Below are 19544 nucleotides of genomic sequence, written 5' to 3'. Positions count from 1 at the left end.
CAATTGCAGCGTGCAGCCTGAGGTTGCAAAATAGCATGGGTTTAGGGGGTTTTTTTAATTGAACTTTTTGCTAACATTGGAAACTTAGGAAAGTCAATTAAAAAATTTTAAAAAGGAAGAGGTTTCACGAAAAATTCCAGTTTCTCTTGCAGAAAAAAAGGGACTGTCTGGCCCCACAGGCTACACATTCTATCACTGTGACAATTGGCTGGAGCTGAGCAGTGGGGGCCACTGCCCTTGGAGGAGTGGAGGGGGCGGGGCTCTCAAGTTCACTGTGACCTCTACGCGGCCCTCTTTAAGCTATTTCGCTTGCTGACCTCGCTGGATTTAGAAGCGGGGCAGTAGGCTTGGCTCCCTGATCCCCTTGCATTGCTGTCCAATTAGTCTACCCCATCTGAGGGGTCATGCTGGTTGCTAGGGCTACAGAGCCGAGACCCTGTTGCCGAGGCTCAAATGACATGTCGACATCCTTCCTTACCTCCTACTATACAGAACCAGCAAGCAGTAACTAGAAGCATAAACAGAACCACCCTGCCTAGTGTTCCAATACGTTGTCGCAGGAGAGGCTCTTGGAACCCACCCCACCTCATCAACCTGCCACCCACCTGCCTGTTGTTACTGGGGAGGTGATATGGGGGGAGGGGGTTAGTATCTGATATTCCATGTCCAAGACCTCTGATTATAAGCTTGAGTAGGGAAGCTAATTTTTTATTATAACATGACAGTTTCACTAATCTACTGGCTACTTTTCAAATTAGTCCCCTGACATATTCCCTGCAATACCTCCCAGAAATAATGTGAACCTCTCCCTTCTGTGTCAAGTCTCTAGCTAATGTCTGAGCTTGTAAGCATCTGAAAAGACAATGTAAGCACGTGCAGTGTAGCTGCGTATCTTGCGAAAGGTGCAGGGTTTCCTGCAGTCACTGAATGTGATTTTAACATGAAGGAATTCCTGAATCACAAGTGAAGAATCCTGCAGCTAAGCCAGCTCACAGCTGAAGATGAGAAAAATCCAATCCATGTTTCAAATGTGAATTACTGGAAGGATTTAGAAAAGCCCTTAGGATAATGGGTAATCTGTTTTTGGCAAAATTACCGCCTTTATGAAAGTACAGTGGAAATCACACACACAGTGAAGAATGTCACTTGTTGGAAACATCACACCAAAAGAACTGAGTATTCGATTCATCCTTTGTCATCAGGATTTAGAATGCAGTTGTAATTTTGTCAAATGGAAGATGTGAAATGTAACTTCCAAAACGTTTCTCTTTTCCAGCTAAAAACTCAAACTTTTCCCCCCAATATTTACTGTAAAATTCTGGTCTCCTGTGTAAATGGATTTGCTTCAAGTGGCCTTTCCAGGATTGGCATCCTTGATAGCAAGGAGCTCCAGTCCCATTTATAAAGCATCTTTAACATGCCTCACACTATGCTGGGCCCTTCCCATATTTTATCATCTGGACCAGTTTCCAACTCCACAGGGCTGCAAATTAAAAAATTCTCAGTCTGTATAGATCACCTGTCACAGGCAGAAAGGGCCTTTCTTAGCAAAGCCGTATATTTTTCCTTCTTTGCTTTCTGACTACACTTCAACCCAAGCTTATCTGTTTCGTGTAGATTCTTAAGTCTAAGAAGTAGCCAATGGTACAATATCCTAAATTTTTTTCCTACTATTTCCCTTAAAACTCTATACGCATGCAGTCTGTCTCTTGAGATACGACAGGTAACAATGTATCCCTCTGTTTATCACCCACAAAATGAGCATTGTCAAACTCCCTGCAGGGAATATTGGTGTCTGTGCTGTGCCCCATCCTACCTCCAGTACACAGCCAGTTCCCAGTCTTCCCATCTATGGTTTATAGCACTCCACTCCCTAGTACCAAGTCCTGTACCAGTCAGGGTTCTTAATAGCAAGCAACAGAAACAGACTGTGAGCAGTATATGCAGGGAAGAAATGTTTGGAGAGGAAATTGAGTAGTTCACATATTCATCAGAAAGTGGTAGAACCAACCTCAGAAATCAGGCAGAAACAAGGCGGGCCAGACCACAGCCAAAATCATACCACAAACACCATCAGGTGTAGACATCGCAAGTGCTGCTGTGGAATGTGGCCCGAGCCAGCCCTGCCGCTGCCTCTGGGGTTCAGCACTGATGCCTCCACCAGATTCCTGCCACTGCAGGAGGCCAGGGAAGCTCTGGCTGCTGCTGCTACCACCACTGCTCACTGCTCATGGCTTCTCCCCGAGAAACCAACAAACACAGGTGCTCATGGAACAGAAGAGAATGACTGGTTAAATCCAAGAGGCACAGTGACAGTGAACTGGTCCAGCTAACCAGGTTGTAATTCAAAGAGCAGAGCAGTTGCATTTAATTGTCAGAGCCTAGTCCCGTGCCTGCTTCTAGCTACAAGGGAGGCCATGAAAGCAAGACCCTGGTACTTTCCGCTTCCTTCGTGAAAGGTGGGCTTTGTCTCCCACCACGAGTCATAGAGGATCGTAAATAGATTAGCACCCGCCACCCCATGCCCTGCCCCCCCAAAAAGTCCCTGTTTTCCTCTGTCATCTAATCTCACAAACAGCCCTGCAAGGCACGTTGTATTAATCCCATTTCATAGATGCAGAAAGTCAGGGCACTGTGTTCTGAACACAAGCGTCCTGACCTGATGCCTGCACATCAGGTGCCCTCTGCTGGGTGTCTCCCTTCTTTGGTCCTCAGCATGTCCTGTGTCACCTGGTGAGTTTCCTGGGCTTGGGCTCCCACTGGACTTTAAATCAGGAGGGGTAGAGGTGGTGTATCATACACCCCACAGCTCTCTGCAACTCCTGTGTCTTTTAACACCTACATATTTCTCAGCAGAGCTGGCACATGTGTTGGTTGACTCACTTTGACCTGAAGGATACAGTCCTTCCAAGATTCTCATTTCCAGGTTGCTCCCTCTGACTTCCAATTATTTCACCTCTCTGCTTCTCAATTTCCCTGACCAGCAAATGGAAATGACAAAAAGACAAGATTCTCTACCATGTCTGAGATCAAATACACTAAAGCATCTTTAAGAAAAAATTAAAGGACAATGTCGCTTTCATCCCTCTTTTATAACATGGTAAAAAACATAAATAACTACAACTTAAACATCAGTTGTCCTGACATATTGACACTTACGTACTCTGTAAGTGCCACCTTTGGATTGAAACAATGTAGGATAAAGCTCCCTTCTGATATGATATCCAGCCAGTCCAGTCCATTTGTATGAATCTATCCCAGTCAAGATGATCCACCTCTCTGTCTGTGTATAAGTTTCATCTCCAAGCCCCACATGCATCCTGGGGGCCAGAAGGGGACGTGACCTTGGGGTCAAACAGACGATTACCTTGAACTCTTGTTCTGACGCTTAGCAACTGTACAACTTGTAAAAGTGTGCCAATCTCTCCAGGCCTCAGTTCCCTCGGGTTAGGATTGTTTGAAGATTAAATGAAACTGCTGATAAAGCCCAGGGCAGGTAGTAGGGGCTCCGCCTGTGTAGCTGTTGTTATGGTTACTGTTGTCTGCTTCTCATTCTGCCTTGTGTAGTAGCTATTTCATCAACGTAGCAGGACTATTAATGTCATTATCACTAATGATTATTAATAACCACAAACATGATGATGTGGACAGCTTCTCAGGAGAGACCCGCAGCAGTGAGCTGACGGCTGTCAGAATAAACAGACTCAGTAGCGTCAGCCTGGGGCGATCCCACTGACTTAGAAATACGACTCCAGAGCGAGGCCCCTGCCTCGCACACCCTGGGATGTGCCGCCGTCCTCACCTCCCTTTCCGGGCCTCCCACTGGGGACACGCACTGTCAGTGGGAAAGCATCCGCCTTGACCACAGCCCTGATCTCCGGCCACGCATGAGCAATATTAGCCCTCAGGGGAGAGTCCACATAACTAAGTGATTGAAGGGATTCTTAGGAGGGGAGAGCTGTGATCTGAGGGAGAGCACAGCCCTCACAGAGCGTGTCTGTCCCATCTTCCCCAAGGATACGGTCCCGCAGGCTTTGCCTGTGGGCTGCTTTTTTATGTATGTGTCAGTCTTGACAGGGACTCCATATGAGCCATGAAGGCAGCTCTCCGGGCGACAGGGAAGAGTTGATACAAATAGGCCTGAGCGTAGGAGGTCAAGGGGCCAGTGTGTCCTGGAGTCACACCGTCTGGTGTCAGCCCCGCTGTGCTGCTGCCAGCTCTCCGACCTTGGGCAGGTTCGGTAACCCCTAACCCTCCATCTCCTCATTTGTAAAGTGGCGATGCTCCTCTCCCATGGGGTTGTTGGAAATTACATGAGCTATGGCATGGTTAGCATGCAGGGGCGGGCATCACTGAGCACACCCTCCACGGACGTTCACCTACAGAGAAAAGGAAGGTGGCATGAAACCTGCCTCCTACAGTCCCTGGGGAACAGGGAGAGGAAGGACTGGGCTGAGGGCAGGGACCCCACCCCCCTTCCTGGCCCCAGTGTGCCTTGCGAACGCGCTCAGACCTTAATGAGCTTTACGCGTCTTTTCTCTTGCAGCTGAACCGAAGTGATAGCGACAGCTCCACCCTGTCTAAGAAGCCACCTTTTGTTCGAAATTCCTTGGAGCGGCGCAGCGTCCGGATGAAGCGGGTAAGACGGTCACCTCAGAGCTGTGTGTCCACCTGCTCCTCCCTCCTTTCCCGAGCCCTGTGTCCTGCACACACATCCCCTGATGTCTGACTGTTTCTCCTTAGCCACCGGTTTGAAGAAAGTCGCTCTCGCAAGCATGGTGGCATTTGCAAATGGAAGTTGGTGAACTGTAAGGCCTGGGTAGACATTAGGGAAAGTTCCAGAGGGTAAATGTAACATGGTTATTGTGACCAATAGGTTAGATCAGGAGTGTGCATACTTGGCTTTGTTTTCCTGGGTAGAAATCAGAGTCGCTAAGAATTAGTCAACCCAAGACGTCACGGCCACTGATGGGAGCCTGCCTCACGCAGGTGTCTGCTCAGTGTGTCCAGCTGACTGGGCAGTTGAAGGTCCTGACAGCCTCCCTGCTGGCAGAGAAGCCGGACACCCCCCCACCACCAGCACCGACCAGAAGCAAGGAGGTGCGAATGGACTTCCTCAGTCCAGCTGGAAATGTACAGGGAAGAGGCCACAAGCTGTCCCACAGAGCAGTCTGGCCTTTCCTTACGGAGACTTGACTGAGAGATCAGGGTGGGGCAGCCTTAGGCAAAGGCCCAACTCCTGTTAGGGGCTTTCACCAACTAGTGAGGGCTGTAGGAGGTGCAGAGGGACCCTCCCCACTTTGGACTTTCAATGCAGACTTGACAGCAGTTCTGGTGAGCTTATAGAACTAGAAGAAACCCAGGAACCAGAATGTCAGGAAGAAAAGCAGAGAGAGCAAAGCGAAAGAGAAAGTGCAGAGAAAGGAGAGCCTGCTGACAGCCCCCCTGCTGACAGCTGGCATCTGGAGCGGTCCTGTGCCGATCCCCACCCCACCCCACCCCACCCCACCCCTACAAGTCTCCAGAAAGAAGTAAAGAGAGCAGGGGAAAGAAAGCAGTGCAGAGGAGGTGCACCCAAAAAGGAGAGAGTGCTGGCTGCAGGAGAATGCGGGCATGGCCTCAAATGACAGGGACGTCCCCCCAGCCCCACCCTGTCTGCTCTGGCTGGTGCTGTCCTCCCTGGAGCACCAGCTCTCCTTGGGAGCTTGTTGATGATGCAGATTCCGAGACCATACTCCCAGACTGTCTCATCCAGGCAGCCAGGGTGGGGCCCTGGAAACTGCATTTTAATCAGCTCCTCAGAGGATGCTGGAGTAGGTGTTCCGTGATCCATTCCTGGAGAAATGACCCTGCAGAAGCTCCTGCTTGCTCCCAACTCACCCTCTGCAAGGCAGGCCCCACAGAAGTTCCCGCTTATTCACCTCCTCTTCCCCCTAGCTAAGGGGATGACTTGCTAAGGCAACCCTTGATGGCGGGTCCGAGCCCACATTCCTCTTGGATCCTAACTATGTCCTCAGGAACAGGAGTGTCCAGAGGCTGGGCCAGGGCCCGACGACACTGCAGTGCTTCCTCCACTTGCTGCCTGAACTATGCCTCTCTCTGCTTCGGCCTGTCTAGGCAAGTTTCTGAGATTGGACATCAGTCAGAGCAACGCAAAAAAATCTTCCTGTGTTGCTGTGAGACCTCGAGCCACAGAAATGACAGCTGGATTTCCTGGCCCTGCTTACTTATAAGCATAGACTAGACAATGGTCACCCTAGAAAAGTCCTGGAGAACCGCTGCATTGATTCCTAAAAGCATGCTTGCCAGCCTTCAGTGAGGAGAGGTCTCATAGGAGTGTCTCATGTACCATTTCTCAGGTCCCTTTGTTGGGCATTGCATTGGTTTTCCGTTACTACATAACAAATTACCACAAACTTAGCAGCTTAAAATAATGAAAACTCATCACCTCGTAGTTTCAGTGGGTAGGAGTTCAGACACAGGTGAGCTGGATCCTCGGCTCAGGGTCTCATCAGGCTGGAATCTGGGTTTTGATGGACTGCATCCCTCTCTAGGGGTTTCACGAGGGGATGATTTGCATCCAGGCTCCCTCAGGTCCTTGGTAGGTTCATTTCCTTGCAGGCCAGGGGCTGCTCAGAGCTACTAGAGGTCCTCTCAGGCCCTTGCCAGGCGGCCCTCTCCACAACATGCATTGCTTCTGCAAGGCCAGGAGATCTCTTTCCAGGAAGGGTCCAGTTCATCCCTTAAGGGCTCACCTAATTAGGTCAGGCCCGTCCAGGACAAGCTCCCTTTTGATTAACTCAGAGTGGACTGATGAGTTACCTAATCATAGGAGTGATATCCCATCATATTCCCAGGGCCCACCCACACGGAAGGGAAGGGGATTACACAGGCCGTGTACGTTAGGAGGTGGGAATCTGGGGAGCCATCTTAGAACTCCACCTCCAACCATCATTTGGTTATTCTTTTTTAATCATTAGTGTTTTCTGAACGTATTGGCTTACTTAATGGAAGACTCTAGGATGTTGGACTGACTTCAGGCACGGGTTGATCCAGTAGCTGAACTGATACCATCAAGCGTCAGTCCCCCTCTCATGGCACTGCTCTCTCCAGATGGCTTAATTCTTAAACAGGGCCATCCCTTAGGCAGGTAAAGATGACCATGATCGGTTCTAGGTTTATATCTTGCTGACGTAGCAACCTCTGTGTAAAGACATCGTCTTTTTTCCAAGCAGCTCAGCAAAGTGCCAAAATTGAGTGATACTGGCTGGGCTTGGATAACATGCTCACTCCTGAAGCGGTCACTGAGATCCTGATTGGCCAGGTTCAGGTCACATTCCTATCCCTGAAGCCCCGAAGAAGAGTGGATCTCCAAAGGAAGATGAGGATGCTATTACTATTAGACAAAGAAACGGAAGGAAGATGAACAGGCAGGGAACGATAGATGTCCCTGATAGGACCACAAAGTCAGTGCAGGGGGAGCAGACCTGCATTGAGGAAACAGCCACGGAGCAGGATAGTGACAAGAATCTAGTAAAGGAGGATGCAAGTGTTGAGGACACTGAGACTAGGGAAAGCAGCTCCGTGTAAGGAGTGAGTGGGTGGGTTCTCGAGCCTACTGCCTGGGGTGGAATCTTGGCTTTACTGCTTGTAATCTGTGTGATTTAACCCCTGGGAGCCTCATCTGTGCAGATGATAACAGTCAGGACCTCATAGGGGTCCTGACAATGAACGGAGGTAACAGAAGTAAAGCGCCTAGCACGGTGCCGCGGACATAAAAATGCTCAAGAATATGAGCGGTAGAGTGGGAAAAATCAAGACCGGCTCCAGGGGGAGGGAAAGCCCCATTTTTGAAGGAGTGGAAGCCCGCGGATGAACGAAGGAGGGAGGGTATCTGAGGTTCAGACCCGGGCATCGTGTGGGCTCACTGGACCCGGCCGGGTAATAACACATCAACACCGTCCCCACCTCCGTAGCCTTCGTCTGTCAAATCCCTGCGCACTGAGCGTCTACCGCGCACCTCGCTGGACCTCGAGTTGGACTTGCAGGCGACCAGGACCTGGCACAGCCAGCTAACTCAGGAGATCTCGGTGCTGAAGGAGCTCAAGGAGCAGCTGGAACAAGCCAAGAGCCACGGGGAGAAAGAGCTGCCACAGTGGCTGCGCGAGGACGAGCGCTTCCGCCTGCTGCTGAGGATGCTGGAGAAGCGGGTGAGTGGCGCGAAGGGAAGGGAGGCAGCCCGCTCCTCGCGTGCAGAGGGCGCGCTGCTGCAACGGAGGGCGGCCAGAGCTTTGAATGGATCCTGCAGCCCTGTGACCCACTTCGAGTGTTCCCTGGTCCCCTCACGCTCATCAGCAAAGAGATTCAGGAATCCCTCCACCCAGTAAACGTTATTAACTCTTTACTAGCTGCCAGGTCCTTTGGCTTCATTCCCGTGTTTGTGGGCAAGCCCTTGTTATTCACATCTTTATTCCTCCAAGCAGTCCTTCATCGAACACTTTGAGTACCTAATCTACGCTGGGGCACACGCTTGAACAGGGTACGTACAGCACGCTGACCTGCCCCAGGGCCTGCCCGTGTGGTCCCGCAGAGCCGGTGTCTCTACATGGGAGAGGAGCAGGCTCCTGGCAGGGCTTTGTTCTGACAAAGATGCCTGGGAATATAAGCCAGCTTGCATCCCAGCCCTAGTGTAGTGAGTTTGAGGGATTTTAGCATTGCTCAAGGAAAAAGATATAACCATAAATGGCCGGAGCACACAATGAGTTTAATTTGGGTGCCTGCCTGCTGCTTTCACAAGTGTGCCACTGGGGGAAGTCCCTCACTGCGTGAGACCCCCTCCCCCTCCAAAGGCAGCTGTTCTGGGGCCACTACCTAGAGGGGAAGAGGGCAGAGGAACTCCCAGGGGAAAGGAGGTTGGAGAGGGGGCTTAGGCATCTAGATGATGTCATTCAGAGCACCACCAGGAACCTCTGGGTTGGAGAATACCAAAGCAGCAGCAGTTTGTGGTCTTTTATAGCCCTGGGGTTTATCTTCTCCATGACTAGCAGATGTTGGGTGCAGCTCTAACGGGTATGCAAAACAAGTTCTAACCAGCTAAAAAAATCTGCTTATCTGAGCTTCATTTAAAACAGTTGGATGGGTAAAAATTTGACTTTGGCATCAGTGGGCTCTGGAGCTAACAGGTCCTAGACTATGGTGAAGAAGTAAACACCATAGGGCAAAGACACAGAGGCCATCTTTGACTCGATTTCTATAATACCTGCCAGGATGGCCACCCATGGCAAGAATGACAGACTTTGCTAGTTTTCTCTGCACACAGCCAAGCAGTGCGAGAGCACCTTAGAAAGGGTGCCTGCCTGGCTTGTTGGGAGGGCCATTAGCTAAATTTCCAGCTCTCAGTGCAGGTAATGATCACTTAGAGCAGGAAGGTGGTGCTGAGCTTCTTCAGTCTGGATTGCTGTGGAAGGCTCAAATGGACGCTGGTAATTCAGAAGTTCCAGAAATGTTTCTTTCTTTCTTATTTATTACTTATACCCTATATACTTATAATGGGGTTATAATAACAGCATTAATAGAAAATTAGAGAAAGTTTTAAGGAAGAGAAGGAAATAAATATATCCCTAATCTAATAGCAGTGGTCTATCACATTTATCTTGGAGCTTCCTAGTAGCCAAGGCAATAAGAGGTAAGAAAACCAGTGCATACGTGCCCTGCGTTAAGAAAGCACCAACTAAGAAAACCTGACCTTTCGAATAGAAAAAAAAAAAAAAAAGTACATCTGTGACTTTCAGATGATGAGCTTCTATTAAAGAAGCTCATTTAAATAGTAGCTTCATTGACCAAAATTCTGTCTTTATGCAATGTTTTCAATTCTATGGAACACAGATATTTCATGGCTCTCTGGTTTGTTCTCTAAAGCACTTCCATAGGTTTGTATCGGGAGGGAAGGGTGCAGTGTTCCTACAGCCCTTGAGCACAACTGCATGACATGGAATTGGGTTTCCACCATTTCTTAGTTGTTTGACATCAAAGAAGTATCTTAACGTGGCTGAGCCTTAGTTTCCTCATCTGGAATATAGAGGTAATTATGAAATGTACCTTCCTAGGTGGCCCTGAGGATTAGAGGGGCAGCACATATTTTACCAGGTAGCCCTAGCCTCCTTATTTCTGATAGGTCCACACACATACTCAGTTCCCTGGCCCTGCAAACCTGTCCTGTCTGACAGATGATGGGATCACTTCCCCTCATCATTCGGAATAAAGAGGAGCCTACGGTGGAACAGGAAGCATCAGGGTGCCTATTCTGTGACTCAAACCTTTTAACTAAAGTACACTTCTGATTTGTGCTAGAAAGTTCTCTGTGGCTGGCCCATTTCTAGATACCCTAAAGACTCTTATTACCTCACTTTGCCCTCCAGATGGACCGAACAGAGCACAAAGGCGAACTTCAGACAGACAAGATGATGAGGTCGGCGGCCAAGGACGTGCACCGGCTTCGAGGCCAGAGCTGTAAGGAGCCCCCAGAAGTGCAGTCTTTCAGGTCAGCAAGTGGGCGCCAAGACAGCCGGCTTTTCCCTTTCCCACCCTGCCCGACCAGCCTCCAGTCTTCTTTTCCCTGTCGCGCTGCTCCCCATCCCACGCTCCCTTCCGCAGCGGAGCCCCAGCTCTCTCCATAGCAGATGTTCGTCCTCTGCCGAGCCGTCCCCGGCGGTCTGTGAGCCCTGCGGTGCTTTCCCTCGGCTGTCTTTATCAGTCCCCACACAACTCGAGCTAATCTGTTAGATCCTCTTGTTTAATGAATGAGCCACCTGCTCCGGCCTTTCCTCTTAGCGTTTCCATCACCGGTAATTGCAGAGGATTGGCTGAATGATAAATAAGCCTGGGAGTGACGGATGCTTGCGGGGCCTCCCTAGCTCTGCCTGCTGCCTGCCAGGATCTCAGGGAGATGCCTTCTTGCTGCCCTGGACCCAGGCGTATCGCGGGAGGGCCCCACACGCCATTTGGCCCGGGCCTCCCACTCACAGAGGGCTTTGCGTTTAGACTTTTGTTGTCCTCTCAGAAAAGGTACTCATGTTTGTGTATGTGCTAAAACACATTTCTTTGTGGAATATAAATGTGTAAAATATACTGTCATTTGTCTAACCACATTTGGACATCTCTTAATTTTTAACCAATTGGGAATCTAAAACAAACCAACAGTGGAAGTGGCCCAAGGGCCCTTAATTTAGACTCCGGAGGCCCCTGATTGGAACCGAAGGTGGCTGGCCCTGCTACTGTCACCTAAAGCAGTGGCATCTCAATCAGGGATGATTTGGGCCCCTGGGGGCATTTGGCAATGCCTAGGGACAGTTTTGATTGTCAGCACTGGAAGGAGGGATGGGAGAGCTGCTTCTGGCATCTGGTGGATGGAGGCCAGAGATGCAGCTGAACGTCCTACGTGCACAGGACGGCCCCACGACAAAGAACCATCCTGCCCATTATACCTATAAAGTGAGGTTGAAAAACCCTGCCTTAAAGGGATGGCCTCTTTTGCAGGGAGAAGATGGCATTTTTCACGCGGCCTCGGATCAATATCCCGACCCTCTCTGCAGACGACGTCTAAGCGCCAGAAAAGTATTTCCTTTGTTCCACTGACCATGCTGTGAACCTAGACTGTGGCTAAATTTATTTATGTGGTGTTATATGAAGGTACTGAGTCACGAGTCCTCTAGCACTCTTGTCGGTTTGAAGACGAACAGATTTTTTTAGTTTGGGTTCTATTATTATTAAAAAACAAAAAACCAGCATTACGATGACAAGATTGTATAGTTTGTATATTTAGGAATGTATTTTTGAGAAAAAAAAATTTAAATGAACAAAAGCAGTGTTAAGTTGCTGCTCTTAAAATAAAATTGTTTAGTTTTTTTTTTTTTTTTTGTACAGCTCTACCTTCTAGAGGTTTCACTGCAATAAGAAGTAATGTTTGGGGGACGGTAATCCTCAAAGGACGTCCTACAGATGTCACAGCACAGCTGACCTTTCCTACTTAACATATTTTGTACAATATTAAAGAAAAATGCACGGGAACTGTTTGGGGGATTCTGAGGCACACCTACGAATCTTCACGAGCTGTGATGTGTGTTCATGTGGCCGCCTGACGTGGAGCGGGCAGCGTGGGGCTGGCTGAGCTGCTCGGCCCGTGCCGGTGACAGGCCTGCCCACGCTGGTCTCAGATGCCCAGTGAAGCCACTGAAACGAGTGAGGGAGGGCTGCGGAGAACTCCTTTCCGTTTTATCTCCATCAATAAAGTGGCCTTTCTGAACGAACGTCCTCATTCTCTTTTTCTCCCTCACTCCTCACTTCCTCTGCGTTTCCCTGGTTTTTGACTCTCCCCTTCCCAATCACTCCCTCCCAACCCATCCCCAGGCCTGGGGGATGTTTTTTTCTTTTTTCCGCTCATTGAGAGAGACTCACTGCTCAGCTGGGGCTGTTGCAGACCCCCAAAGTCAGCCTTTAACAAACAAGTAGCAGAATCTCGTCCTCCTTCCTTCCTCTGACGTTATCCCGTGCAGCTGTCCTCAAAGTAGATTGCATTACCCGCCACATCAGAATCACTTGGGGCAGCTTGTTATAAATACAGAATCCTGGACCCCTCCCCAGACCAGGATGGCACAGAGACCTGCTTTTATCCACGTTCCCACTGTCAGGCTTAGGCACCCTGCAGTTTGAGGGACCCAGGCAGAGGCAACGTGGTGCAGCCCACATCCTACTGGAGAGTCAGGCAGGGGACACTAATAGGCATGAGCCCCTCCAGGCCCCTGAAGGCCATTGGGGGAGGGGTGATTGAGGGAGTAGGGCCCCCTGCTTGGCTGCAGGGGCTCTCCCCCAACTCCTCGATACATTCCTTACCTGGCTGTTCCCTGTGTATTATTCCGTATGTAGAAGGAACCGAGAGTCGTATAGAATCCACCGTTACTCTCCACCTGGCTTCCAGGGCTTTGGACAGCCAGGCCTCCCTCTGACTATCCCGTCCAATTCCTCACCACCAATCTGGGGCTTCACCTCTGAGCACACGCGTGTCGGATGCAATCTCTCTCCTTCTGTGGAATTCCACTGCACATGTTGAGGGTTGGCTTGGATGTTTCTTTAAATGAGTATCCGTGTTGTCCCTGACTCAATTGTAACAGATCCTAGAGCACAAGGATTGCGTCTTGTGCTGTTTCTGTGGCCCTTAATGCCCGCACAGCTCAGCATTGAGACAGCTGCTGTCCCTGATGAGCCTGCCCTTCAGTTCAGGGCTCTGGCTGCCGCGATGGGGCCCGTGACCCATCCCACTGGCCACCACAGTTAGACCAAGGATAGGCCTGGGGCCCCAGCTGGGCCAATCAGAGCCTTTCCCCTGCATTTTTCACCTGAAGGTTGGAGACCAGATTTTCTCTTCCCAAAGCTATCATGAAGTGTCAGCTTCTGGGGCCAACCCTGCGGAGAGAAGCAAATGCAAGAAGTGGAGAAAGAACGGGTAAAGTTTTGGGGGGTCTGAATCCACCAAGACCAGAGGTCAGCTGATCCTCACTCGATTCATAGTCTGTCTGGTGAACCAAGTCAAGAGTACTCAATACAAACGTGAGGGTCCTGCAGTGGGACTTTTTCCACTCAGTCACACCTTCATCCAGGTTCAGCCTTCCTGACGAGGATCAGCCCCTCCCACCCCCACAGCAGCACGTGCTAAGCAGCAGGGCTCTAAACGCCCTCCTTGGGTATGGGAAAGGTTCCAGCCAGAGAAGTGTGTCTCGGAGTTGCTTCAGCTGACAAAGCATTTGGGGGGAGAAACAGACCACCTCTGTGGAAGGCAGAAGGCCTCTGTCAGCCGTGGCATTGAATTCTCTATAAAACTAGTTCACTGGCCAGACACCAATACATCCTGTTGCTTGCCTGGCAAGAAATTGAAGAATAAATAAAGGAACTTCCACTTGTAATTGTGCACATGTCTTCTCCAGAATCTTCAGGAAACAAAGGCTCAGAAAGGTGAAATGACCTGCTCAAGGGCACTTGGATAATAAATGGCCAGAGTTAGGGTGCAAATCCTATTTTTGGCCTTCAAAATTTCTATTGTCTTTCAGCTCCAGTTTCTGTTTCCCAGGGTTACCACAGCACACGAGGTCCTCCTTGAAGAGACTTTGAACATCTGGTTTTGAAGAATGAAGTCATGAAATCCTGTGGTTTCTCTGCACGGGGGTATGGAGAATGGTGGGGTGACTAGGAGACGAGTCTGGGGAAAGGCACTCAGTAAATCTCCGTGGGTCTGTTGTCCTGTTCATAAAGCCTTTTGACTGTAAATATTTTGCAGTATACCTGCTGGCAATTTTTGTGCCTCTTGCCTCCTAAGAAAGCTAACTGGTAGATCTGTGCTCTTAAGACCCTTCGCTCCAGTGACAAGTCTTCTTCACATTTCTGTCCCTACCAGCTAGTTCCCTCCCTGAAGACATCCTGTGTTGCCAGTTCCTCTCATATCTTTCCAGAGATAGGCGATGCATATACAACCTTATATGTGTAGTCTTTGTTTTTCCACCTGAAACTGCGTGCTAGACAGACTGTCCTGCACCTTGCCTTTTCTCAATAAGATATCTGTAAGCTATTTCATTGTTTTTAACAACCATATAGTATTCCACTGCATGGATATACCACTATCAGCCTCACTGAATTCTTTTTCCGGAAGGTTGCCTATCTCCATTCCACTTAGCTGTTTTTCTAGGGTTTTATCTCAATCCTTTATCTGGGACATAATCTCCTGCCATTTCATTTCATCTCACTTTCTGTGATTGTGGTGTTTGTTCAGCAGGCTGCAGGATTGTAGTTCTTGCTTCTGCTGTCTGCCCTCTGGTGGGTGAGGCTATCTCAGAGGCTTGTGCAAGCTTCCTGATGGCAGGGACTGGTGGTGGTAGAGCTGGGTCTTTTCCCTCTGGTGGGCAGGGCCAGCACTCAGGACAACTTTAGTCCACTTGTCCACTGGTGGGTGGGGCCGTGTTCCCTCCCTGTTGGTTGCTTGGCCTGAGGCGACCCAGCATTGGAACCCACAGGCTGTTTGATGGGGCTAAGGGCGGCCTCATGCCATAAGTACCTCCCAGAACTGCTGCTGCCAATGTCTTTGTCACCACAGTGAGCTACAGCCCACCTTTGCAAGAGACCCTCCCATACTTGCAGGTAGGTCTGGCCCAGTCTCTTATGGGGTCACCTGGGTCCTGGCGCACACAAGACATTGCGTGTGCCCTCCAAGAGTGGGGTCTCTGCTTCCCCAAGTGCTGCCGTCAAATCCCACTGGCCCTCAAAGCCAGATTCTCTGGGGACTCCTCCTCCCATTGCCAGACACCCAGGCTGGGAAGCCTGACGTGGGGCTCAGAACTTTCACTCTCGTGCAGAGTTTCTGTGGAATAACCGTTTTCCAGTTTGTGGGTCGCCCACCCGGTGGGTATGGGATTTGATTTTATCACGACTGCCCCCCTCCTACTGTCTCACTGTGGCTTCTCCTTTGTCTGTGGATGGAGGGTATCTTTTTCAGTAGGTTCCACCATTTTGTTTTGTGTCGATGGTTGTTCAGCACTTAGTTGTGATTCTGGTGTTCTCATAAGAGGGGCTGAGCACACGTCCTTCTACTCCACCATCTGGAGCTGACCTATTGTATTATTTTTAACAACCATACAGTATTCCACTAAATGAATGTACCATGAATTAACTGGTGGATATTTATGTTGTTGCCAATCTCTTGCATTTACACATAGTAAAATGCCTTCATATTAAGACTAAGGCTGGTGTGACACTGGACCCAGGTTCTGGACAAGTGGGAATGATGAGGGCCAGGGACCCTAGGACCCTGAGTGGTCTCCCCACCATCTCTCTGACAGCAGGGGGAGGGGACAAGGAGAGGTTTTCAGTGTGGGGAGGACCTGCCTCCTGCCAGGTCAGGACTTTGTCTTGGTTCCATGCCCCCCTCCCCAGAAGTCACTGTGTGCTTGGGGCAGTTCTCACAGTGCACAGGAGGATAAGAAAGGGGGCCTGCCCTCACCTAGAGCCTCCGTATGGGAGCCTGGTGCCCAATTTTCTTCACTTTAGAATTTGTTTTCAATTGCTATATAATTAATACACGTGCTTTAAAAAAAACCCTCACATGCTACAGAAAGACATGACATAAAATAAGACACCCCCACCCTCTGGAATCTTCAGTTAATCATTGTTAATCTAGTGGTTTTCACGTAAATAATTGACCTTTATTCCCTGTTCATCGTCTACAGGCAAGACCTGCCCCCTCCCTGCCATAAAGATGAGGCAATTGGGCCACATACTTTCCCTTTCTCCTCAGCAACACCTCCTCATTATGGTTAGTTACAGCATTACTTTTTTATGTAGTTTAAAACCGAGTATCACATTTACATGCTACTCTGTCATGATCATCAAGCTTCCTGTTATGAGTTGATTTGAAAAATTAAGAACTATTAACAGCATTTACATTACAACGGTTGAAGTAAATATTACTGCCTATGGACAGGGGAAGCATGTTTGGTCCTGGGTCATTAAACTTTCGTTACTGGAAGGAGAATTCAGAGATCCAATAATCTTTTCCTTCACTGTAACCTTCTTCGTTTCTTTTGGGTCATCATTAACTCATTGTTTCTCATACCCCATGTCTTCATTTTTGGATTCCTAGCCCAAGAGCAAGTTCTGTCAGTTCTATCTCCACAATATATCATGAATCTGTGCTTTTTTTTTCTTGTTACCACCTTGGTTCATTATCCTTCCCCTGGACCACTTCCAAAGCCTCCTGTATTATCTCACTGGATTTGGTTGACACGTGGGTAGCTCATGTATATATACCTGTGTGTGTGTGTGTGTGTGTGTGTGTGTGTGTGTATACACATATCCACTCTTTTTTAGATTTTCATTCCCATTTATGTCACCATGGAGCGCTGAGTAGAGTTCCCTGTGCTACACAATAAGTTCTCATTAGTTATCTATTTTGTATGTAGTAGTGTATATATGTCAGTCCCAGTCTCCCAATTTATCCCACTCCCCCTTGGTAATCATAAGTTTGCTCTCTATATCTGTGATTCTATTTCTGCTTTGCAAATAAGTTCATCGCTACCATTTTCTCTATTGCTTGATTCCACATATAAACAGTACTAGGGGTTAGGACTTTGATGTACAAATTCAGCCAGTAACACCTTCCTTTTGAAAAACAAAAATTAGACTTCTCTGCTACCCCATCCAATGCTTCACATTGTGCTTAAAGTCAAACCTCCCTGCCTTCAGTCACAAATTCCTATATGCTCTGCTTTTGCCAATCTCTCCATGTCAGTTCACACCCGGTCCCCCTTCTTTCTGTTTTCAAGTAAACTTAGCTCCTGTCTCAGACCATGTGCATTTGCTACCCTCTCTGCCTAGGACCCTGTTGACTGGGGTGGGGGGAAGCACAACCTAAAAGCTGAGAATTATGTTTTATTTGGCAGACAACACTGAAGACTTAAGCCCGGGGTACAGCCTCTCCGCTCTGAGGGACTGCTCCCAAGAGCTAAGGGTCCGGGAGCCAGGATATACAGGAGCTTTTGTGACGAAGACCAGGTAGTCAGAACTTCAAAAGATTACAGTTAAAGAAAACCAGATATCTCAAGTCAATGAATTTAGTACTTTTCTATGTATGGGAAGATGCAAGAGTCTGGGCTTGTTGAAATGATTCCTTAATATGCACCTTAACTATCTGGGACAGGTGTTCTGCTTTTTTTGCATTCTGAATCCCCTCAGGATGCACAGCTGGGGGCGGCTGCAGTGGCTGAGGACTTGGCAGTGGGCAGCCCGTTTGTCTCCATCCTGAGTTCCCTCAGGACTCACCATTGCCGGGGGGGGGGGGGGGGGGGGGGGGGGGGGCGGTCTGTAATGTGATGGCTTGATGGCTGTAACATCCTTTGTTTACTCATATGGCAGGAAGCATTTTTCATTCACAACCCTCCTATTCATTAGAACAAGAAACAGTGTTTCAGCAATGTCCTGTGACACAGTGGGCTACGTGCACCTCAGGGTGTAGGAAGACACTCTAAGTGGGCTTAGGGCCTGGATACATGAGAAGGATCCATTACAGATTGTGAATTTTCATATACGCTTTCCTAAAATGCAAATTCAGTTACCCAGTTCTTTTTTTTTTAATTTTAGTTTTTAAAATTAATTTATTTATGGCTGCGTTCAGTCTTCATTGCTGCGTGGCAGACTTTCTCTAATTGTGGAGAGCAGGGGCTACTCTTCATTGCAGTGGACAGTCTTCTTAGTGCGGTGGCTCCTCTTGTTGCGGAGCACGGGCTCCAGGCGGGCGGGCTTCAGTAGTTGCAGCACATGGGCTCAGTAGTTGTGGCTCTCAGGCTCTAGAGCACAGGCTCAGTAGTTGTGGCACACAGGCTTAGTTGCTCTGAGGTATGTGGGATCTTCCTGGACCAGGGCTCAAACCCCTGTCCCCTGCGTTGGCAGGCAGATTCCTAACCACTGTACCACTAGGGAAGTCCCTACCCAATTCTCTTTTTATATCTCTCTTTCCACAGAGAAAGGCATAACACTGCTCCCACTGCCCAGGGTATAAACTCACAGGAACTGGACAAGGTATACTTTGCCAGAGAGGAAGAGATTTTCCCCTACCCTCTAGGTTCTTTGGGCTGGCTGGTCTAAGAATTAAATTGACATGAGACAGGTTAGCAGGAGAAATCACAGAAAAGTTTAATGGTATGCATACCTGGGAAAGACTCAGAAGAAATGAGAACTCCCAAAGTGGCCCAAACCTTCACCTTAAATACCATCTTCAGCTAAAGACAAAAGAGGGTGTTGGAGGTGGTTTGGGACTTCAAAGGGGAGGAAGGCAATTCACATAGAGATGGAAAAGCAAGTGTTAGGTAAAAAGACATTTGTGACAAGCGTGGACTCTGAGCTCCAGGCCCTGACAAGTGTCTGTCCGTTCCCCCCTCCCCCGCTACATACACCTAGCCTATATTCTTTGCAGATAATCTCTGGTGATAGCTCAACTCCAGGAACAGGCCCTTTATCTAAATTCTTTAGGGAGCTAATAGGGAGGTAAAAAGACTCCTTGAGTCTTCTGTTTCATAAAAGTAACCAGCCTAAAATAATCCTCACACCAAAGAGACACATTTTGAGGTGGCCAATTTTGCTTCTCTGCAACTTCAAGAATTTTTCCTGAGGGTAATCCCTTTAGCACCAAGCAAAGGAAACTTACTAAAATGATGGCCCTTTTTCCTGCTTTATTTCAAAGGTGGACATCTATCTGTCCATTGAATTATCCATTCACCAACTCATCCATCCTTCCCTCCATCCATCTTTCTCTCTTAGAGAAGCAAAAAGGTGTCACAGGGACATATATCAATACTTGTGTTTGGCTTAAAAATAAAACCAAACTTCAAAAATAAAAAAAATAAGTAAAAATATGAATTATTTGATGACCAAAAGAACTAGCTTTGCCAATTAATATGGTAAACATTTTCCATAAATTGGATGAGGTAAATTCACAGCTCATCACAGTTTTG

General features: G+C 48.6%; 1 protein-coding gene across 4 annotated transcripts in view; it reads left to right on the top strand.

Moving 5' to 3' along the window:
* Window positions 1-12301, top strand: part of WWC1 (WW and C2 domain containing 1) — a 149298-nt gene extending 136997 nt beyond the window's left edge. For 3 of the 4 annotated variants that reach the window (XM_057729482.1, XM_057729495.1, XM_057729505.1), the window contains 4 exons: window positions 4547-4639; window positions 7977-8210; window positions 10419-10540; window positions 11536-12301. In XM_057729482.1, coding sequence (XP_057585465.1) covers window positions 4547-4639; window positions 7977-8210; window positions 10419-10540; window positions 11536-11602 — 516 coding nt within the window. In that variant the 3' untranslated portion in view covers window positions 11603-12301. The remainder of the gene's footprint in view (window positions 1-4546; window positions 4640-7976; window positions 8211-10418; window positions 10541-11535) is intronic. The other variant, XR_009052842.1, reaches the window with a different exon arrangement.
* Window positions 12302-19544: the final 7243 nt, after the last annotated feature.

The sequence above is a fragment of the Hippopotamus amphibius genome, chromosome 1, assembly GCF_030028045.1.
Source record: "Hippopotamus amphibius kiboko isolate mHipAmp2 chromosome 1, mHipAmp2.hap2, whole genome shotgun sequence".
In the NCBI taxonomy this organism is placed as follows: Eukaryota; Metazoa; Chordata; class Mammalia; order Artiodactyla; family Hippopotamidae; genus Hippopotamus; species Hippopotamus amphibius.
Note: the sequence above shows the minus strand (reverse complement) of the source record. Positions and strands in the feature narration are given on the sequence as shown.